The sequence below is a fragment of the Chelonia mydas genome, chromosome 1 (genome assembly GCF_015237465.2).
Source record: "Chelonia mydas isolate rCheMyd1 chromosome 1, rCheMyd1.pri.v2, whole genome shotgun sequence".
In the NCBI taxonomy this organism is placed as follows: domain Eukaryota; kingdom Metazoa; phylum Chordata; order Testudines; family Cheloniidae; genus Chelonia; species Chelonia mydas.
In genome coordinates, this window is record NC_057849.1 from 4,434,387 (window position 1) to 4,458,040 (window position 23,654).

At 47.2% G+C, this 23,654-nt stretch overlaps 2 protein-coding genes across 2 annotated transcripts; both read right to left on the reverse strand.

Moving 5' to 3' along the window:
* Positions 1–236: 236 nt before the first annotated feature.
* LOC102935790 (putative olfactory receptor 52P1) lies at positions 237–1,175 on the reverse strand. The gene has a single exon (XM_007052754.2). The coding sequence runs from the start codon at positions 1,173–1,175 to the stop codon at positions 237–239; it is 939 nt and encodes a 312-aa protein (XP_007052816.2).
* Positions 1,176–21,367: 20,192 nt separating this feature from the next.
* LOC102935567 (putative olfactory receptor 52P1) lies at positions 21,368–22,306 on the reverse strand. The gene has a single exon (XM_007052753.2). The coding sequence runs from the start codon at positions 22,304–22,306 to the stop codon at positions 21,368–21,370; it is 939 nt and encodes a 312-aa protein (XP_007052815.2).
* Positions 22,307–23,654: the final 1,348 nt, after the last annotated feature.

Below are 23,654 nucleotides of genomic sequence, written 5' to 3' on the forward strand. Positions count from 1 at the left end.
TGGAAGCTGATGGGTGACACTGAAAGATCAGGTGATGGTCAGAGAGAGGGAACTCAGCAAGAGAAAGAGCAGTGCTTGGCCATTGAGTGATAAGACATTAGGTGTAAGGAATTTCTCAGACTGTGAACTTCCACAATCTTGTGTTCAGCCAAACTAGGAGAGAGCACTTGTGATTAACAAGGAGATCTCCTTTCGCCCTCTTGTCACACAGGTTTAAAGTCATTGGCCCCCAGCTATCATATTCTGCAGGTGTATTTGCCCATTTTGTCACGAAGTTCTTTGATTCTGGCCCCATAAATGATAGGGTTGAGCATGGGCGGGAGGAGGACATAGAGGTTGGCCAAGATGATGTGGACATGGGGAGCGATGCCCTTTCCAAACCGGTGAATCAGAGTGGTTAAGAGGACAGAAGTATAAGAAATCAGCATCACACAGATGTGAGCTGTGCAGGTGTTGAGGGCTTTTTGATGGGCTTTCTTGGAGGAGATTCTGAGGACAGCCCTGATAATCAGGCCATATGACAGGACAATGAGTGCCAGGTCTAACCCAATGACTAAAACCACTACCACCAAGCCATACATCCTGTTGACTGTGATGTCCCCACACGACGTCTTTGCCACAGCTATGTGGTCGCAGTACGTGTGGGCGATAATGCGGTTGGCACAGAATGGCAGCCTCCTCAGGAGCAGGGGCATGGGCAGAATGAAGAGAACAGCTCTTATCAAACCCACGAGCCCTAGGTTAGCTATGCATGTGTTGGTGAGGATGGTGGCGTATCTCAGAGGGTTACATATGGCAATGTATCGATCGAAGGCCATTGTCACAAGGACAGCTGAGTGCATCGTATAAACCGTGTGAAGGAAGAAAGTCTGGGTGAGGCATCCACCCATAGTCATGCCCTTCAAATTGAACCAAAATATACACAGTGCATTCGGCACGGCGGATGTAGACATGCCAATGTCTGTGACTGCCAGCATGCAGAGAAGCAGGTACATCGGCTTGTGCAGGGTCTGCTCTTTGCCGACAACAAAGAGAATCATGAAATTTCCCATCAGGCCAATAACGTAGAACATAGAGAAAGGGATGGAAATCCAAAGGTGGGCAGCTTCCAGGCCAGGGATGCCCATTAGGATGAACACTGAAGGGTCAGAGGGGGTGAGGTTGAAAACTGCCATGGGATGGTTGATCGTTCTATCACGCTCAGAAATGCTCCAGGTGCCTGTGAAAGGAGAGAAATATAGCGAGGTGGGTTACACACTTTAGAACAATTATTACAGTAAATATTTTATAGTTATTACCAATGTAGAAAGAGGGGTGAGCAGTAAGTTTCCAACATTTACAGATGGCACCAGAATATTTCAATCATAGTCCAGTCTAGAGAAGTCCTCAGAGGGAGCTAACAAAGCCAGGGGAATGGGCAGCATGCTGGCAGATGAATTTCAATGTCAGTAACTGCAGTGTTTATGCCCATTGGAGGTAAAAACTTGAACTCCTCAAAATCCTTACAGGGGCCTGGGCATCATGGTATACAGCTCTGTGAAGCCCTGCTCACAGTGCAAGCAGGGACAGAAACTGAGCAAAATATCGGGATGCAGGAGGAGTGGGGTACAAAATCATACAGAAAATACAATGCCATGAGATCAGTCAGTCAACGTTTCACCACCCTTGGATCCCTCTGTGTAGTAGTGGGCACCCTTCTCGTACAGGATATTGCAGGACCAGAGAGGTTTAGGGAAGGGCAACAAGAATGATTAAGGGCCTGGGGGGAAACTCATATGAAGATAGGTTGAAAAGACTGGGATTACAAAGGAGATGAATAAGAGGGAACATGAGAAAAATCTATAAAATATTCACTGGTAAAGAGCTGATTGATGATATGTTCTCCCTGTCTCATAACCTTACACTGAAACATGGCCAATTCAAAACAGATAAAATAGAATGCGTTCTTCACTCAGTGCCCAATGTGACTGAGGAACTCATTGCCACAAGAGGTTGTTCAGACCGTAAGCTAAGCAAGACCCAAGAAGAGTTTGGACATTTACATAGTGAGATTATCCAGTTAGAATAGTTACAGCTGAATAAACATTTTGGAACGCCTATACACCCCTCTGTTTCAGGGCACAAGCGAGTCTCTAGCTGTTAGGCATTCGGGTGATGCTCTCAGGATTGTCAGGTCATCCCTCCCATCCACCTACTGCTGGGTTTCTTACACCTTCTTCTGCAGCTCTTAGGGCTGTCAGTGTTAGAGAGAGGACAGTGGACTAGATGGACCATAGGTCTAGTCCACGATGTCATTCGTATATTGGAAAGGAGTCACATTTCCCTAGGGAAATAGCAATTATCATGCTGGGCTATGACACTGTGCTCTGCAGAATGGGCACAAAGAGTACAAGCGTCTTCATATTTAGGGTTAAAAGCCTGCCCCTGTTACTTCCCTTGTTTCTTTTGGTGAGCCAGTTTCTTGAAGGCATCCAGCTTTGTCTGAGACGTAAGTTACAGGACCTAACTGATAAGTGTAAGCAGAGACATGTGTCAGCAACTCTGATTCTAGCCCTTCTCATACCTGAAGTTTTCAGATGACACAAAAATTGAGGGTATGGTAAACAATGAAGAGGACAGGCCCCTGGTTTAGAGCAATCTGGATTGGTTGGTAAACAGGGTTGAAGGAAATAATATGCATTCTCATATAGCTATGTAAATATCTACATCTAGGAACAAAGAATGCAGGCGATGCTTACACGATGGGGAACTATCACGGGAAGTGCAATGACTGAAAAAGATTAGGGAGCCTGAAAGAATAATTAGCTAATGTGACCCTGTGGCCAAAACAGCCAATCTGATCCTGGGATGATAACCAGGGGAATCTCAAGGAGAGACAGAGAAGTTATTTTACCTCTGTATTTGGCACTGGTGCAACTGCTGCTGGAATCCTGTGTCCAGTTCTGGTGTCCATGATTAAAGATGTCTGAACCCTCTTCAATGTACCAACATCCAAGTGTGATAAGAATTACTGCAAGATGAGAAAACCTGCCTTACAGTAATAGACTTAAGGAGCTCAATCTATTTAGTTTAACATTGATGGTTAAGAGGTAATTTGATAACCGTCTATAAGTACCTACACGGGAAACAAAATATGCCTGACTAATCTAATCGCCTTTTATGATGAGATTACTGGTTCTGTGGATGAAGGGAAAGCAGTGGATGTATTGTTTCTTGACTTTAGCAAAGCTTTTGACACGGTCTCCCACAGTATTCTTGTCAGCAAGTTAAGGAAGTATGGGCTGGATGAATGCACTATAAGGTGGGTAGAAAGCTGGCTAGATTGTCGGGCTCAACGGGTAGTGATCAATGGCTCCATGTCTAGTTGTCATCCGGTGTCAAGTGGAGTGCCCCAGGGGTCGGTCCTGGGGCCGGTTTTGTTCAATATCTTCATAAATGATCTGGAGGATGGTGTGGATTGCACTCTCAGCAAATTTGCGGATGATACTAAACTGGGAGGAGTGGTAGATACACTGGAGGGGAGGGATAGGATACAGAAGGACCTAGACAAATTGGAGGATTGGGCCAAAAGAAATCTGATGAGGTTCAATAAGGATAAGTGCAGGGTCCTGCACTTAGGATGGAAGAATCCAATGCACCGCTACAGACTAGGGACCGAATGGCTAGGCAGCAGTTCTGCGGAAAAGGACCTGGGGTGACAGTGGACGAGAAGCTGGATATGAGTCAGCAGTGTGCCCTTGTTGCCAAGAAGACCAATGGCATTTTGGGATGTATAAGTAGGGGCATAGCGAGCAGATCGAGGGACGTGATCGTTCCCCTCTATTCGACATTGGTGAGGCCTCATCTGGAGTACTGTGTCCAGTTTTGGGCCCCACACTACAAGAAGGATGTGGATAAATTGGAGAGAGTCCAGCGAAGGGCAACAAAAATGATTAGGGGTCTAGAGCACATGACTTATGAGGAGAGGCTGAGGGAGCTGGGATTGTTTAGTCTGCAGAAGAGAAGAATGAGGGGGGATTTGATAGCTGCTTTCAACTACCTGAAAGGGGGTTCCAAAGAGGATGGCTCTAGACTGTTCTCAATGGTAGCAGATGACAGAACGAGGAGTAATGGTCTCAAGTTGCAATGGGGGAGGTTTAGATTGGATATTAGGAAAAACTTTTTCACTAAGAGGGTGGTGAAACACTGGAATGCGTTACCTAGGGAGGTGGTAGAATCTCCTTCCTTAGAGGTTTTTAAGGTCAGGCTTGACAAAGCCCTGGCTGGGATGATTTAACTGGGACTTGGTCCTGCTTCGAGCAGGGGGTTGGACTAGATGACCTTCTGGGGTCCCTTCCAACCCTGATATTCTATGATTCTATTTAATACTAGACTTTTCAGCCTAGTATTCAGAGGAATGATGGGATCCAGTTGCTGAAAGTTGAAGTTGAAGAAATTCTGACTTGAAATAAGATGCCATTTTTAAACAGTGAGGCACACATTTTTTATCGGTGAGAGTAATTAACCTTTGGAACAGACAAGAAGATCACAATGGTCCCTTCTGGCTTTTGAATCTCCAAACATGTCATCTGAAGTCAGCTGGAGGCATTTTGCCTGCAAGCTCTTGTCTCAGCTTACTGAAGGCAAATTTTCTATTCTTGACCAGGTTGAATTTAGCCCTATGAGGAGAAATTCTCATGTGACCATGGCGAATTGGAAATGTCACACTAGGTGTATATTTCATGAGGCTGAGGGATCCCATAATCACTGCATGGATGAACATTTTGGGTGAGAAAAATAATTATTTGACCCGATAAAGTCTCTGCAGTGAGGAATGAATGTAAAACCATTACTGTGAATGGGTAGCAGGGCTGGCTAGGAAATGGTCCCAGGGCATCCTGGGTTTAACATGTGTCCCTGTGGTTCCTCCACATGGCAGCTGCATTTATCTAGGCCCTCACATGTCCCAGGACTGACCACTCCCATTGCATAATGTGCATACTTTTCAGCTTGCAAGTTGTTCCTGTGTAACAGTCCTGGAAACACCATGGCTTGTGTATGGGTGTAACAAGAAAAGTCGCAGAAGTGCCTTGTCTTTTGCCACTCACGTGTAAGAGTTCTCACTGGTGAGACACAGTCACTGATTACCTCCTGTCCAAGGGAGCAGGTGTGACAAGAGGCACCTCACCCCTTTCAAAGGAAGAGTTGTGGGGAGGCTGAGAGATGGTTGGTGCCAGGGATTACTGGGGAGCATGGAGGACGTACTGGCGACCAGAGTGCTGTTGGAATTGGGGCAGCCTGGGATGGGGAAGGAGAGTGTGGACAGAGGGGTCAGAGTGCGATGGGAGATTGAAGCAGCTGATGACAATGTGTGATGGGTTCCCAGTTAGGTTGACTATGAATGAGCAATTTCTCAACCTGATTGAGGATACAAGGCATCTGGCAGATTCTCAAGGCACAACCTGCATTTGCTTTGGAGCTTGGATTTCCCAGGTTCCCATACATAGGTTGGGAATCCCTTTAGCCTGGGTCCAGCACTCCCCCCAGTTCAGTCTTTTTTTCCACAGGTGTTACCAGGAAGCCTCTTGTGTGGGGAGTTAAGAACCACCAATGATGTCACCCACAGCCTTATTTAGCTTTAGTATATGACAGGAATCCTTTGTTTCAAAACTTGCTTCTCATACCAGTTTGTGGGGAAAGTACAAACATCCCAAGATGGAGTCAGAGTTATGTGGCCTGGTCACATGCTCTTGTAGAGTCACAACATCCATTACTTATAGTCTGTCTGAAGAGCTCTCAGGAGGGCTCACCAGGAGGGAGAGAAGTTTTTCCTCAGGCCTACCGTTTTCCCTAATGGACCATTGTCCCCTTCACAACCCAGGAGTCTAGACTGAAAGCATCTTGCCTAGTGTGCGTTACCCAGGTGTAACTGCATTTGGGAAGTAGATACATACTCAGTATTCATAACTTCAGATAGAAAAAAGATATGTGCACACAAATAGGATAATGATATTCAGAAAATCATAACTTTTCCAATGACATCTTACATGACCCACCTTGCATAAAATGTATTATAATTATGTTATAATTATATAATAATAATAACACTATGAAGAATAAGGGGTGCAGTGTCACCATCATAGGGCCTAATCACATCAGCCACACTATCAGAGGCTCGTTCACCTGCACATCTACCAATGTGATATATGCCATCATGTGCAAGCAATGCCCCTCTGCCATGTACATTGGTCAAACTGGACAGTCTCTACGTAAAAGAATAGATGGACACAAATCAGACGTCAAGAATTATAACATTCAAAAACCAGTTGGAGAACACTTCAATCTCTTTGGTCACTCAATTACAGACCTAAAAGTTGCAATTCTTCAACAAAAAACTTCAAAAACAGACTCCAAAGAGAGACTGTTGAATTGGAATTAATTTGCAAACTGGAGATAATTAACTTAGGCTTGAATAGAGACTGGGAGTGGATGGGTCATTACACAAAGTAAAACTATTTCCCCATGTTCATTCCCCCCCACCACCCCCCACTGTTCCTCAGATATTCTTGTCAACTTCTGGAAATGGCCCACCTTGATTATCACTACAAAAGTTCCTCCCCCTCCCCGCCCCGCTCTCCTGCTGGTGATAGCTCACCTTACCTGATCGCTCTAGTTACATTGTGTATGGTAACACCCATTGTTTTATGTTCTCTGTGTATATAAGTCTCCCCACTGTGCTTTCCACTGAATGCATCCGATGAAGTGAGCTGTAGCTCACGAAAGCTTATGCTCAAATAAATTTGTTAGTCTCTAAGGTGCCAGAAGTCCTCCTGTTCTTTGTTCTTTCCACCGGGGAAAGGCCTGAAGTTACATAACAACAACAACAGTTGGAAACAAAACTGAGTGAAGGTCGTGACACCCAGGCTGCAGTTCTGTGGCTTGCCCGAGCAAAAAGACCCTGAGACCCGCCCAAACTCACTTGGGGCCAGGAAAGGTCTCAGTGCTGGCCTTGGACCAACAATCACAAATACAAATTCAATGTCAAGAGCACAGCCTGACTGTCTGTGTGCATGCCGCTCCCTGCCCTCACAACCGCCAGCACTGCTCGCTTGTCCTCACACATCCCACTCCCTGCCCCACAACTCCCAGTACTGCCTGCCTGCCCATGTAGGCCCCAAACCCCCACAACTTCCAGCCATGCCACATGGAGACAGTGTTGTTCTGAGGAAGAATTAGTCACGCAAAGCTTTAACGTATTGAAGCCGGTTAGAAACCCAGACACACCTTCCAGAAGCTACTTTTCCATTTTGACAGTTGCTGAAATTGTCACAAGTCTATAGTGGGGTTGCTCACGGGAAGAGGGATGGTTCAGAATAGGGATGGTGTCAGAGACCATCTGCTGCAGTGTTGTCTACATTCCATTACAGTCTGAGACAGCTGCCACTCCAGGAGACCTCATTGCGCCTCTTTGGTCTGTGCATTCGGCAGGATGTGAATTCCCAATTTCGCTCAGTTTCAGGACTGCCATTGTGATTTGGATACTGCATGTCCCCACCCCGGCCCACACACACACACACTGTGCATTCCTGGAGTTTCCCAGTCAGATTTACAACCACACACTTTCCTCTGATCCAGAAGCTTGCTTTTTGTTTAACTGCCTTTTGGTGCTTCTCATTCTCTCCAGAACCAGAGATGCAGGGGCATGGAGAGAGCAGACCCCTCTCCTCCCACCAAAAAACCACAAACTTGTTATCCTCATTGTTCTGAACTTCTAAGCCTGTGAGTTTGAGATTTTAGCAACTCTCCTGTCAGTTCTTCTTTGGTCCAAACAAGCTCACCCATCCATAGAGGCCACAGGACGACTCCAGTTAAAGTCTCTAGAGGCTCCTGGCCGGTGTGAATCAGGCCATTTATTTAAGTCCCTACATATGGATTTAGGGTTCTGTTGAGAGTTCTGTCATTGAACTGAATGGGATCAAGATTTCAACCTTAGTGTTTAACTTTTGGCTCTCAATTGTAAAAATCACAACTTCCTGCTACAGAGAGCTCTATTGTGTAGAGCTCTGAAAGAGTCTGAAGGAACTGATCTTAAAAAAAAAAAAAAAGTCTAAACTATTTACAATAATTTTGTAGTTCCAATTTTACCAGGTAAATCCCTTGGTGTTTCTGACAATACTAAACAGTTTAAGTTGCTGTGCTGGTGAATTGCTGCCCAGATGTTTTTGACTTGAACCCTGGAACCCTTCTTGAGCCCTCAGCACTAACTTTAATGCAGAAACAGGTGACTCACCAAAATCCTGCTCAGCAGAAAGAGGAAATCTCCTTATTGCGACAGGAAGGCAGAGCCCTGAGAATCAGTGTATGAATCTCACATGTCTGACACTCGGTGTGCTGGGCAGCGACCTTTATGATTCCCTTGTACAGTCCCTGAGGACTGGGCAGGACTCCCAGAAAATTCCCTCAGCTCTGTGAGCCATGGGATGAGCAGAAAATTAATCCCAGAGAACTACAGCTCAAGCACCTCCCCCGGGAGTGAAGAAATGATTTGTCAATAATAGACACTCAGATTGTCAGGGCAAATTGAATCTTGCAGAGTTGATATAGTGGTCTGGCATTACTATAACACTGGAGAGAAAAGGAAGAGCCAAAGCTTACACATACTCATTTGTCTATCAGCATTTCTGGGCTGCTGCTCATGGCCATAGAATCTGAGCATCTTCCCCTCCCATCCTGTCTAACAAACCATGCTTTGAATCCCCAAGAACGTGACATGCGATGGAACTGCTCTCGCATGTCCTTGTTTCAGACCCAGAGTAATAGCCCCTCCCGTCTGATAGCAGGGGCAATCTGTGCTGCCGTCGGTGAGACAGAGGCTATGTCATAAACCCCCCAATAGGGCAATATCGTGCCATGGGCAGAAACAGCTTCCTGAGTGCCTTCAGTGATCAGCATGTGCCCTGAAGCCTGTGGACTGCTAGAGTAACCGCACCAGCTACAATTAGGATAGCGAGGGTGGAGGGAGATGTTCAGAGGCACAGATGTGAGTTAGGTGCCCAGTCTCCATCCACATTCAGTGGGACTCATGTTGTTAAGGCACAAAGGCAGTAGGCACCAATTACAGTCTTGGTCTCCACAACATCCTCTGGTAAAGAGGCCATCAATGGCTATTAGCCAGGATGAGCAGGGACGGTGTCCCTAGCCTCTGCTTGCCAGAAGCTGGGAGTGGGTGACAGGGATGGATCACTTGATGATTCCCTGTTCTGCTCATTCCCTCTGAAGCACCTGGCACTGGTCACTGTTGGAAGACAGGACACTGGGCTCGATGGACCTTCAGTCTGATCCAGTCTGGCCATTCTTATGACTAAGACAGGATATTATATCGATCTATAAAACTGACTGGTGTGGAGAAATTGAATACAGAAGTGTTGTTTACTCCTTCACATAATTTCATTTGGTGCTCTCCAGTTCCTGTGGTAATAGACAGGCAGCAGGTTTAAAACAAACAAAAGGAAACATTTCTTCAGTCAGCCTGTGGAACTCTTTGCCAGAGAATGTTGAGAAGGCCAGGACTGTAGCAGGGTTCACAAAAGAATTAGATAAGTTAATGGAGAATAGGTCATAGCTTCATGGAAGATTAGGGTTGAAAGAGACCTCAGGAGGTCATCTAGTCCAACCCCCTGCTCAACTAAATCATCCCAGCCAGGGCTTTGTCAAGCCGGGCCTCAAAAACCTCTAAGGATGGAGATTCCACCACCTCCCTAAGTATCCCATTCCAGTGCTTCACCCCCCTCCTAGTGAAATAGTGTTTCTAATATTCAACCTAGACCTCCCCCACTGCAATGTGAGACCATTACTCCTTGTTCTGTCATCTACCACCACTGAGAACAGCGGAGCTCCATCCTCTTTGGAACCACCCATCAGGTAGTTGAAGGCTGCTATCAAATCCCCCCTCACTCTTCTCTTCTGCAGACTAAATAAGCCCAGTTCCCTCAGTCTCTCCTCATAAAATCATTTGCCCCAGCCCCCTAAACATTTTCATTGCTGTCCACTGGACTCTCTCAAATTTGTCCACATCGTTTCTGCAGTGGGAGACCCAAAACCGGATGCAATACTCCAGATGTGGCCTCACCAGTGCTGAATGGAGGGGAATAATCACTTCCCTCAATCTGCTGGCAATGCTCCTACTAATACAGCCCAATAATCCATTGGCCTTCTTGGCAACAAGGTGCATCACTGTCTATTAGCTAGTTTGTTCAGGGACACTGCCTCATGCTCTGGGTGTCCTAGCCTCCGATCGCCAGATGCTGGGACTTGATATGGATCCCTCAATAATTGCCCTGTCCTATTCTTTCCCGCTGACACTCTTGGACACTGTCAGAAGACAGGATACTGGACTAGATAGACCATTGGTCTGATCCAATGTAGTCAGTCTTATGTTCTTATCTAAGTCTCCTTTTTCTTCTCTGGGTGCTGCACCTCATAGTCAATGGGCCCCACATGCCTCTCTATCTCAAATGGTCCCTGCCATGGAACCAGTATTTGGAAGTGCAACTTGGCAGTAACAATAACACGCAATCACCCAGTGTGAACACTCACAGCTGGACTCCTTTTTTGTGGGCTTTTCCTTACAGCAAGAAGGAGGCTGGGGAAGAGTTGGTCCCAGTGTTTGTGTTTGGGATCCAATGCTACAAACTTCATTAACATCACCATGAAAGTTCTGTGAAACCAACCCATCAGTTTAGGGATGGTAAGTCGATGTGCTGAGTGTCATTACCCTCAGTAGATCGCACAGTTATTTCATTAGTTGTAAAGTAAAGTTAGGTCCTCGATCACTAAGGATTTCTCAGGGTATTGCCACCTGGGAGAAGAATTTCATGAGCTCATTTGTGCTGGTAAGTGTGTAGTCCCCCCTCCTGTTCACTGGCCCAGTATGAGGTTGTTCAAGATATAGGAAGCCTGATTTGAGACATTTTACATAACTTTGGGAAACTGGGCCTGAGGCTTCTTTGTGTGCTATGCATTGTGTGTCAGTGTGTGCTTACCTCAGACCAGACCCACTCAGACAAATCACAAGAACAAGGCTTTATTCTGTAAAGAACATGGAACTGGAATACAGTCCTGCAGTGTCCTCTCTGCTTGCTTGCTACATGTTCCCGGCTCAGTCAGGGCTGAGACCCCCCTGATGGGAGGGCAGAGAGTACATCCTGGCAGGGACTGGGGAGTTCTCCCAACATGCCACAGTTTGTAGTTCATAGCTTGTAGTTCCCAAGGCTGCTGTTGAAGCACACTGGACCTTGGGCTGCAGGTGCATTGGAGGAGCACAAGGAGATGGCTTTGGAGTATGTATTATGTAGTCAAGGATAATGAGGATATGTTGATATCTCATAGTACTTCTCTCTAGGTGCCCCACAAGGTCCACGCTTATCATTTCAAATTGGTGATCAACATGGGGGAACGGAATGAGAGGGGCCTTACATATTCCCTTAAGACTGGATAGTGTAGTAGTGAGAGAGAGAGCCTTTAGCATGGAGCCTGGTGCAAGATCTCGGGCCTGAAAAAGAGGCAGGTATTAAAGCAGCTGTTCACCAGTTCTTTGTCCAGTCTACAAAAGTCAGAGTACCTCAGCTTAACCCTTTGTGTGGCCTAGGGGACAGCAGAGACTCCTGCTGCTGACTGAACCACTCGGCACTCATGTTAGTATACCTCTAACCATGGAGGAAGGGCCCTTGGGCTATGCCTTCAGAACAATAATCCTGGCCAGTGCTTTTGTCACCGAACTGTGCCTGTGGTCATTCTTTATGAGTAACACTGAGGTCTGCTGAATGAGCAGGCTGCCTTGTCTGCTAATACTGATAACACTAGAGCTCCCAGGACAGAAGTAGTGAGCAGCCTAAAGAGCCTTACTGTGGCAATGACATTCCAGCCTTCAGCACTTAACAACGGCCAGCTGCCTCTGGGCAGGAGCACAACAGTCACCGACTTGCTCGAGAAAGTGGAGCTGTTCACCCCTGGGCTCAACTGGCCACTGTCTGAGTCACAGTGTTCCACCACTTCCCCAGTCACCACAGCAAGCTGCTCACAGGCACGGCTAAGGATAAGATTCTGTCACGGAGATCACAGAATCCATGACTTTCAGTGACTTCCGTGACTTTCCACTTCAGCCTTGGGGTGGCAGATCCAGAGCTGTGAGTCGGCAGGGGCCCGAGAGCTGTCAGCCACTGTAAGGAACATGGTCCCCAGAGTTGCCAGCCACAGTGGTGGCAGGTGCTGAACTCAGGTTTAAGCCTGAACGCTACCACCTGGTGCCAGGCCCACAGTAGATATTTCTGTTCATGAACGCAACACAAGTGTGCCTTTTCATGACATCCCAATAATCAAGGATGGTGGTCTTAAATCTGTCGTTATCAGCACCAGTAATAGATTTGCTGGGGCCCAGGTCAGAAACTAAGGCGTAAGCCCACCGCCCAGGGCCAAAGTTTCAGCCCTGTTGCCCAGGACTGAAGCCTGAGCTGCCTGACATTGGCCTCTCACCGCCCCCAAAACATTCCTCCGTGCAGTCACAGTTTGAAAACCTCTGCTTTAGTGTGGTGTATTTCCACTTTTAGATGTTAAATTACTGTAATACCTGCATTACTATATGCACAGTTTTCAGAGGAGCAGCCGTGTTCGTCTGTATCCGCAAAAAGAACAGGAGGACTTGTGGCACCTTAGAGACTAACCAATTTATTTGAGCATAAGCTTTCGTGAGCTACAGCTCACTTCATCGGATGCATTCAGTGGATATGATGTAACACAGATTTGCAGGGCCCCCTCTTGATACCCCCTAATGCTGACCCTGGGGCTAATCCTGAGCAGCCATCAGGTTGAGCCCCCGGTTGCTGGCCTGGGCTGCTCTAGTCAGGACGACGGTGAACAAGACAGGGGGCCACTGCACTGCTACCACCATCTGCTCAAAGGTGGTAAGGAACACCTCAGGGTCATCACCAGTGCCCATCTTAAAGAGTTTACCAGGATCAAAGTGGGATTTGAAGTTGCACTGTCAGATTCCCCACTGCCCCTGGAGACTGGAGAAAGGACAGTGTTTGTTGCACCAGGCATTACTGCTGATCTGTGTCCTATTTCTGCAAGAACAGAGGCTCTGCTGGCCACCTGTCTGGGAGCTGGGAAGCTCAAGAGCCGCCCCTTTCCCAGAGTTGGCCCCATCTGAATGGAGTTCCCTCCTTTTAACTCTTCCTCCAGTTCTGGCATGATTTGTGCACGGGGTGGGGCAGGGCTCCTCCAGTCCAAAGCAGCTCCTCAACCCCTGCCATGCTGGTCCGGCGTTATCTGCCCCATCGCACACACACTTTCAAAATCTGTTGCCATTTTTTCATCACCAAATGCCTGAGCCACTGAGTGGACACCTTTTAACCCCATCCCCAAAAGCCTTTTGACATTACGCTAGCTCAAGGGAGGCCTTGTAAGATGCAGCCAGTCTTGCAGTTCGTGCGGTTGCTAGTTTCATCAGTATGTTTCTCTGCTTTGAAGTTTATTTTCCGGTCCTTAACTAGAGCGACACATGACTCTCTGGAGTACTGCTTGTATTTTGCTGTGTGGATTGTGGGGTAATTTCAGCTGTTATTGTTCTCCTTCCACACAGTGATCGTAGGCACACAAGGCCCTGTCGTCGTCCATTACGACCAGTGAACGCATAACTTTCTTCCCACTTGCTGGTACTTGAACCTTTCATTTAGATCACTGTTGCGCCACATTTGAGTGCGACAGGGTTAAAATCCAGAAAGGACACTCCACAATAAACACAATGCAGAGCTCTGCTTACAATTACCGTGGAACTACACCATGCTTTGACTTACCTTATGCTTCCCGGGGAGGTGGAGTGACAGGAGCGCTCTCTCCCATTGATTGAGCGTGTCTTCGTCAGACCTGCAAAATCGATGCCGCTGCATCGACTGCAGCAGCGCCAAAACCGTGCTCTTAGGGAGGAGACTCCGGCAGCAGCCTCGCAGCCGGAGCCACCATGGGGAGCAGGGAGTGCAGAGAGCTGAAAATTGTTTGCGGGTCAGACTGAATCATCCCATGGACCTATAGCTGGGGCCTGTCCCTTGGTGGCCAGCCTCTCAAAAAAGTCATAAAATCAAAGGGTTAGAAGGGACTGCAAGGGTCATCTAGTATAACCCCCTGCCAAGACGTCCTTCTGCTGTGCTCTGTCCTCCTCCCTCAACTTCCAGCCATGTTCCAGGAAGCATGCCCCCATTCTCTCCTCCAGCTGGGCTACCTCCCTTGTCCTCTGCAGATGCCTCTCCTCCCTCTGTCTCTCTCTGGAGCTCCAGCTGTTCCTCTGCCTTGGCCACACTGTCCTGCAGCATTTTGTCCTTTTCCTTCTCCCACACCTGTCGAGTGTCTGGTCTCCCAGGCTCCTGGTTCCTTTTCTCTGCCCAGCTGAGGTGTGTTAGTATCTAGAAGAAGTACGAGAGCTTACCATACAAAAATCATAAAAAGTTACTAACCAAAAGCCGTTTTATTTTCGGAATCTACATATTTGTTGCCCTATATATATTGAAACGAAAAAGAATTCTTTGTCCTTCAAGTGAAGCTAACGGGTGAAGGGTAAATGAACTCAATGGAAAGGGCTTTGTCAAGCTGGGACTTAAAAACCTCTAAGGATGGAGATTCCACCACCTCTGTAGGTAACCCATTCCAGTGCTTCACCCCCATCCTAGTGAAATAGTGTTTCCTCATATCCAACCTAGACCTCCCCTACTGCAACTTGAGACCATTGCTCCTTGTTCTGCCATCTGCCACCACTGAGAACAGCCGAGCTCCATCCCCTTTGAAACCACGCATTAGGTAGTTGAAGACTTCTACCAAATCCCCCCTCACTCTTCTCTTCTGCAGACTAAATAACCCCTGTTCCCTCAGCCTTGCCTCATAAGTCATGTGCCCCAGCCCCCTTATCATTTTTGCTGCCCTCCGCTGGACTTTCTCCAATTTGTTCACATCCCTTTTGTAATTGGGCGCCCAAAACTGGACACAGTACTCGAGGTGAGGCCTCACCAGTGCCAAATAGGGGGGAATAATCACTTCCCTCCTTCTGCTTGCAATGCTCCTACTAATACAACCCAGCATTAAGGAATAAAATGTCCACTGTTTTCCCCTCATCCATAGAGCCAGTTATCTCATCATAGAAGGCAATTAGGTTAGTCAGGGATGACTTGCCCTTGGCGAATCCATGCTGACTGTTCCTGATCACTTTCCTCTCCTCTAAGTGATTCAAAATTGATTACTTGAAGACCTGCTCCATGATTTTTCCAGGGACTGAGCTGAGGCTGACTGGCCTGTAGTTCCCCAGATCCTCCTTCTTCCCTTTTTTAAAGATGGGCACTACATTAGCCTTTTTCCAGTCGTCCGGGACTTCCCCCAATCGCCATGAGTTTTCAAAGATAATGGTCAATGGCTCTGCAATCACATCCACCAACTCCTTTGGCACTCTCGGATGCAGCACATCCGGCCCCATGGACTTGTGCTCGTCCAGCTTTTCTAAATAGTCCCGAACCACTTCTTTCTCCACAGAGAGCTGGTCACCTCCTCCCCATGCTGTGCTGCCCAGTGCAGTAGTCTGGGAACTGACCTTGTTCGTGAAGATAGAAGCAAAAAAAGCATTGAGTACATTAGCTTTTTCCACATCCTCTGTTACAAGGTTGGGGTGTGGGAGGAGGTCAGGGCTCTGGGCTGGGGGTGCAGGTTCTGGGGTGGTGCCAAGGATAAGGAGTTTGGGGTGTCGGAGAGGGCTGCGGGTTTGGGAGGGCTCTGGGTTGGGGCTGGGGCATGGGTTTACCTGCCTGTCCTGGCTCCGTACTGTGCCCCGGGCTACAATCAGCCAACAGGTTCCGCTTCTGGGGGAGGCTCGGCCTGTTTCTCTCACCTGCAGGCACCACCCCCCAGGTCCCATTGGCTGGTTCCTGGCCAATTGGAGTGCAGAGCCAATGCTCAGGGAGGGGGCAGCACATGGAGCTCCCTGGCCCCCATAGGTAGAAGCCAGACCTGCTGGCTGCTACCACGGTGCAGTGCAGGGTGGGGCTGGAAGAGGTAGGAATTAGCTTACCTTGGTTCTGCAGCACCACTGATGGGACTTTAATAATCCATTTGGCAGTGCTGACCGGAGCCTCCAGGGTCCCTTTTCAACCGGGTGTTCCAGTTGAAAACCAGAGCCCTGGTCACTCTTAAATGCAACCTAGATGGAGCTACTGTAAGGTGGCTACATAACTGGTTGGAAAATCATTGAAAGAAAATAGTTATTAGTGGCTAACAGTCATTCTGGAAGGGCATAACAAGTGGGGTCCCTCAGGGATCAGTTGGAGGTCTGGCATAGAGAGTACACTTACAAAGTTTGTGGATGATACCAAGCTGGGAGGGTTGGCAAGTGCTTTGGAGGATAGGATGAAAATTCAAAATGATCTGGACAAATTAGAAAAATGGTTTGAAATAAATAGGATGAAATTCAATAAGGACGCATGCAAATTGCTCCGCTTCTGAAGGAACAATCGGATGCAAACATACAGAACGGGAAATGACTGCCTATGAAGGAGTACTGAGGAAAGGGATCTGAGGGTCATAGTGGACCACAAGCTAAATATGAGTCAACAGTGTAACGGTGTTGCAAAAAAAAGCAAACATCATTCTGAGATGTATTAGCAGGAGTGTTGAAAGCAAGACATGAGAAGTAATTTTTCAACTCAACTCTGCACTGATCAGGCCTCATCTAGAGTATCGTGTCCAGTTCTGGGTGCCACATTTCAGGAAATATGTGGACAAATTGGAAAAAGTCCAGAAAGAGCAACAAAAATGATTAAAGGCCTAGAAAACATGACCTATGAGGGAAGAATGAAAGAACTGGGTTTGTTCAGTCTGGAAAAGAGAAGACTAAGAGGGGACATGATAACAGTTTTCAAGTACATAAGAGATTGGTCCAAGGAAGAAAGGGAAAAATTGTTCTTAACCTCTGAGGATAGGACAAGAAGCAACAGGCTTAAATTGTAGCGAGGGAGGTTTAGGTTGGACATTAGGATAAACTTCCTAACTGGTTAGGCACTGAAATAAATTGCCTAGGGAGGCTGTGGAATCTCCATCATTGGAGATTTTGAAAAGCAAGTTATCTTGACTTTAGCAAAGCCTTTGATGCAGTCTCCCACGGTATTCTTGGCAACAAGTTAAAGAGGTATGGATTCGATGAATGGACTATAAGGTGGATAGAAACCTGGCTAGATTGTCAGGCTCAAAGGGTAGTGATCAAAGGCTCGATGTCTAATTGGCAGCCGGTATCAAGCGGAGTGCCCAAGGGGTCGGTCCTGGGGCCAGTTTTGTTCAACATCTTTATTAATGATCTGGATGATGGGATGGATTGCACCCTCTGGAAGATCACAGATGACACTAAGCTCGTGGGGGAGGTAGATACACTGGAGGGTTGGGATGGGGTGCAGAGTGGCCTAGAAGAATTGGAGGATTGGGCCAAAAGAAATCTGATGAGTTTCAACAAGGACAAGTGCAGAGTCCTGCACTTAGGACAGAAGAATCCCATGCACTGCTACAGACTAGGGACCGAATGGCTCGGCAGCAGTTCTGCAGAAACGGACCTGGGGTGACAGTGGACGAGAAGCTGGATATGAGTCAACAGTGTGCCCTTGTTGCCAAGAAGGCCAATGGCATTTTGGGATGTATAAGTAGGAGCATTGCCAGCAGATCGAGGGACGTGATCATTCCCCTCTATTCGACATTGGTGAGCCTCATCTGGAGTACTGTGACCAGTTTTGGGCCCCACACTACAAGAAGGAAGTGGAGAAATTGGAGAGAGTCCAGCGAAGGGCAACAAAAATGATTAGGGGACTGGAACACATGACTTATGAGGAGAGGCTGTGGGAACTGGGATTGTTTAGTCTGCGGAAGAGAAGAATGAGGGGGGATTTGATAGCTGCTTTTAACTACCTGAAAGGTGGATCCAAAGAGGATGGATCTAGACTATTCTCAGTGATAGCAGATGACAGGACAAGGATTAATGGTCTCAAGTTGCAGTGTTGGAGGTTTAGGTTGGATATTAGGAAAAACTTTTTCACTAGAAGGGTGGTGAAACACTGGAATGTGTTACCTAGGGAGGTGGTGGAATCCCCTTCCTTAGAAGTTTTTAAGGTCAGGCTTGACAAAGCCCTGGCTGGGATGATTTAGTTGGCGTTGGTCCTGCTCTGGGCAGGGGGTTGGACTAGATGGCCTCCAGAGGTCCCTTCCAACTCTGTTATTCTATGATTCTATGAGGGGCTAGGGGGCCCACACTCTGGGGCACTCTCTCTGCACCAGCACTTCCCTGACCTGCTGATCACTTCATGACATTCATTTATTAAACAGCAATGGTAAGAAAAATAAGGAACAAATGGAAAATGTTCAGGGAAACAAGGAACCCACTCTGTGGGCAAGGGAAACACCAAAACCACACATCTCTGGGATGCAAGAAAAGTTCATAGTCTGTTCCTCACACATCCCAGGCCTCCCTCCCAGCCCTGGATGCACTGTGCTGATACCATGGGTAAAACACTTGCTCTGTGGGTGGCCACAGGACCTAAAGGTCTAGGTGGCAGGCACCTTCCCCACAGCATCACCCTCCCCCTGCATCGGGTTCACAGCCCCCTCTCTGAGTCCAGCCTTCAAAGCACTCCTGTCTAGGAACCTCTCCCTGTGCTGGGCCCTCTGCCCATGGCCACACCTTGCTTCTGCCACCCACTCATCGCCCTCAGCTGCTGTGTTACTTGTGCCAGGGCCGACAACCACTGTCCTGACTCTGGCCCCGCAGCTGCGTGCTGTAGCTCAGCCCTGATTCCCCACAGGAGTAGCTGCTCTGTGCTGCCCCAGCTCCTGCCTCTGGTCTGCTTCAGCCCCCCACCTCTGCCTCAGTGCTCCTCTGCTGCCTCTGGCATATCTCTGGGCTTGTGGTTGCCAGATTTCTACTGCATTAATGGCCCAAACTCACTTAAAAAATAACCCTAAAGAAGCCCAATCTATTTATTGAAACAAAGGGGTGGGTTTTTATATTAACACAGTGGTCTATACATCAAGTAGCAAATGAATTTTTTCTTAGATAGATGGTAGAGATCTGATTTTCAAAAAACAAAACAAACAAACCTAGAAGCCCCAGCAGGAGTTCACTCACATTAGCAACAAAGTGAGATGAAAATCAAATTAACATTCAAAACCCTAGTACTGGTACTTGTCTCCCAACTGAGGGTGGGCAGATGTTTGAAACCAAAAATGGTGAATGACAGTGTAAAAAATAACCGAGATGTAGCCCAAAACGTATGTAGTGCAAAAACAACAATACGTATGAGAGTATTGCAACAGTAACAGTAACAGTACGAGATTATTTATTTCTAATGCATTGAATCATGGTCGCCAATGTCCATATTTTGAGTTGAATTAGTTTGTTTCTGTTAGCCTCTAACAGGCGACATTTCATCTCTGCCGTCTTCGTCAGAAGTAGAATATTTCTGCTGCTGGTTATACATCAGTAGTGACACGTGCAATCATTTCTTTCATTGATGTAAACTCTTCACAACAGATTTTGTATCACTGCATCTACGCCCTGACATGAAGAATGTTTTTTAAAGTTCCTTTTGCATCTTGTTGTGAACTTTTCTTTTTATCCAGTTTGTAGCGAGGTTGAGGACTCAGCGGTGCCGTGCCTCCTGCTGGTCATCCTGGGAATTATTTCTCCAGTATATGGAGTGCCTCCTCCTGCCAGTGGTTCGCCTGCCTCAGGCTCCCGTGTCCCTCCAAGTCCCTGGTACCACTTTACCTTGGGTTGCTGCCCCCTGGCACTGCCCCCACAATCTGGGTCTCCTCACCCAGGGGAACCCCCAACCCTCTATCCCCACCTTGCCTCAGTGGCTACTGCCCATCACCATCTAGCCCCCGCTCAGTGGGGCAGACCGTAGTCTGTAAACCACTCATCACTGGCAAGGAGGGTTTGGACCTGCTGCCTTTCCTTGCAGCGCTTTAGGCCTTGCACAAGGCATGCAGCCTGGGGAGATGCCAGGCTGGAGCTTCCCAGCTCCTCTTGCCTTTCTCCAGCACTTCTCTACCTCTGGTACCCTGCTCCCAGGCAGCTAGGTCCTTCTCTCTCCACTGCTAGAGAGAGACTCCTCAGCTCCTGGCCCACAGCCCTCTTATCAGGGACAGCTGGGCCCTGATTGAGCTGGCCACACCTGTGGTCAGCTACTTACTCAGGTGTTCTAACTGCTTTTCCTCAGCCACAGCCGTCTCCAGGGCTGCTTTTATCCCCTGTTCTTCAGGAGTGGGGCAACCACCGCACTATGCAGTTCATCTGAGAAAACAATCTTTCTGCTTCCCCACTGCTAAAAGGTCATGACAGCAAAGAAAGAGAAAACAAGCCAAGTTCACTAAAGTCTTTCTCCTCAGTGGCATCCTCAGAGCTGCATAACTCGTTTGTCCTGTTCCACAAACTCCATCATGAAATCTCAACACCTATTTTTGGTTTCTTTGACCACAGAAATGGCCAGTGTGTATTGTAAAAATTCCCTCTGAAAAGCAACTCCATAATCATCTGTGCAAGGCAGTACATTTTTGATTTAGTTGGGTATGGTTTGGGAATGGTTTAGTTGGGCTTGGTCTTGCTTTCAGCAGAGGGTTGCAGTAGATGGCCTTCTGAGGTCTCTTCCAACCCTAATATTCTATGATTCTATGATTCTAAGTTATTTGACTCAAAGGCGATATCGTAGTTTAACACAGCAGTTCCGTTCTCAAAAACACAGTTTCAGAACTCTCAACAACAAACTCCAGTAGAATGTTCTCAATTCCTGCAGCAGATTCTTGTATTAGCACTTCCCAAATTAAACATTTGGTTTATCATCCAGGCTTCCTGAAGGATTGGATATAGGGAAATTAGGTACATTTTGTGCACGTATGATAAAGAAGTTCAGCCTTGTAGTTTCTTTCTTTGACTTTGGCTATCAGAAAACATAGCTTCTGTTTCCCAGAACTGATCCAGAGCCCTGTTCACACAGGGACTAATGGAAAGCCACCGTGTGTAAGAAAGTTTCAGTATCTTTTAGTGGTCTGGAAGTCATGGAAAGGCCGAGTAGCAGGGTGTGTGGAGCGGGGGCTGATGGGTGATGCTAAAAGGAATCAGGTGATGGTCAGAGAGAGGGAACTTAGCAATGGACAAAACAATGCTTGATCATGGAGGTATAAGATAGGTGTGAGGAAGTTCTCAGACTGTGAACTCCCACAATGTTGATCTCAACCAAACTGGAACATATTATCCTTGACTGATGAGGAGATATCCTTCCTCCTTTTGTCATGCAGGTTTAAAGTCAGTGGCACCTAGTGATCACATTCTGCAGGTGTATTTGCCCACTTTGTCACGAAGCTCTTTGGTTTTGACCCCGTAAATGATAGGGTTGAGCATGGGGGGGATGAAGAAATAGAAGTTGGCCAAGATGATGTGAACGTGGGGAGCAATGTCCTGACCAAACCGCTGTGTCAGAGTGGAGAAGAGGGAGGGAGTATAAGACATCACCATCACACAGATGTGGGCTGTGCAGGTTTTGAGGGCTTTCAGGTGGGCTTTCTTGGAGGAGATTCTGAGGATGGCCCTGACAATCAGACCATAGGATAAGGCAATAAGCGTCAGGTCTAATCCGATGACTACAAACGCTGTCACTGAGCTGTACGTCCTGTTGACTGTGATGTCCCCACACGACATCTTTGCCACAGTCATGTGCGTACAGTACGTGTGGGGGACAATGTGGCTGGCACAGAATGGCAGCTTCCTCAAGAACAGGGGCTCAGGCAGGATGAAGAGAACAGCTCTTGTCAAACCCACAAGCCCTATCTTAGCTATCCGTGCATTGGTGAGGATGGTGGCATATCTCAGAGGATCACATATGGCAATGTAGCGATCAAAAGCCATTGTCACAAGAATGGCTGAGTGCATAACAGCAATCGCGTGAAGGAAGAACAACTGCGTGAGGCAGCCATCCATTGTAATTCCTTTCAAATTGAACCAAAATATAAGCAGTGCTCTAGGCACTACAGAGGTAGACATGCCAATGTCTGTGAGCGCCAGCATGCAGATCAGCAGGTACATCGGCTTGTGCAGGGTCTGCTCTTTGCCTACAACAAATAGAACCATGAAATTTCCCAACAGGCAGATAATGTAAAAGGTAAAAAAAGGGAGGGACATCCAGACGTGAGCAGCTTCCAGGCCAGGGATGCCCGCTAGGATGAATATTGTAGAGTTAGAAGGGGTGAGGTTGAAAGCTGCCATGAGGTGGTTGATGCGTTGATTGGGCTCATAAAAGGTCAAGGTGCCTGTGAAGGGAGAAGAGCAGAGTGAGAGGGGTTACCTTCTTTATAACAATTAGTATAGTAAATATTTTATAGTTTATATATATTTTATATTTTATAGTTATAAACGGGGTGAGCAATGCATTGCCAACATTTACAGATGGCACCAGAATATTTAGATCATAGCCAAATCCAGAGAAGGCCTCAGATAGCACTACCCAAACCAGGTGAATGGGTAATATGATGGCAGATGAACTTCGATGTCAGTAACTGCGATGTGTATTCCCATTGGAGGGAAAAGCTTGAACTCCTCAAATGCCTAACAAGGTTCTAATTTAACTGCATGAGTTCAGGACAGAGAACTGGGCATCATAGTGCACATCTCTGTGAAATCCTACTTACGCTGCAAATCCAGACAAAAACTGAGAAAAACATTGGGATCCAGGAACAGTGGAATGGGGAATCTTACGAAAAATACAGTGCCATGAGATCAGTCAATCAGTGTTTCACCCTCCTCTGGACTTCTCTGTGTAGTACTGGGCACCCTTCTCACATGGGATATTGCAGAACTAGAGGGGTTCAGGGAAGGGCAATGAGAATGATCAAGGGCTTGGGGAAACTCTCATATGGATCAAGGAGAGAGGTTGAAAAGACTGGGATTGTTATCTTACAAAGGACTTGAATAAGAGGGGACATGAGAAAAGTCTATAAATTAATGACTGGTAGAGAGCAGTTGGAGAATGTATTTCCTTGTCTCATAACATAATATCAAGAAGACATTCAATTAAACTGAAATGTGGCAAATTCAAATGAAGTAAAACGTGGAATTAGACTGAGAAACTCATTTCCATACGAGGTTGCATTTCTGATGAGACTATCCAGTTTCAATCATTTCAGCTAAATAAATATTTTGGAAAGCCTATATGGTCACGTGTTTCAGGGCACAAGCCAATCTCTAGCTGTTAGGAATTAGGTGACCCGCTCAGGATGGTCAGGTCATCTCTGCATCCACCTGCTGCTGGGTTTCTTACACCTTCTTCTGCAGCATTTAGGGCTGTCACTGTCAGAAGGTGGACACTGGATTAGATGGACCATAAATCTGATCCATGATGCAATTCCTATGTTGGAAAACAACCAACTTTTCCCCATGGAAACAGACATTATCTTGCTGGGCTTTACTTTGTTCTCAACAGAATGGTCACGACGGCCATAAGGGTCTTGGTATTTAAGGCTACAGGCCTCAGAGCTGTCCCATCCATAGCTCCTCCACCCTGCCCCCACTTCATGGGGATGCTTCAGGGTCAGGGCGGCATGGGGCTGGGCAGCAG

Coding starts and splice junctions, on each gene's coding strand:
- LOC102935567 (XM_007052753.2), bottom strand. CDS start 22,306: ATGGCAGCTTTCAACCTCACCCCTTCTAACTCTACAATATTCATCCTA.
- LOC102935790 (XM_007052754.2), bottom strand. CDS start 1,175: ATGGCAGTTTTCAACCTCACCCCCTCTGACCCTTCAGTGTTCATCCTA.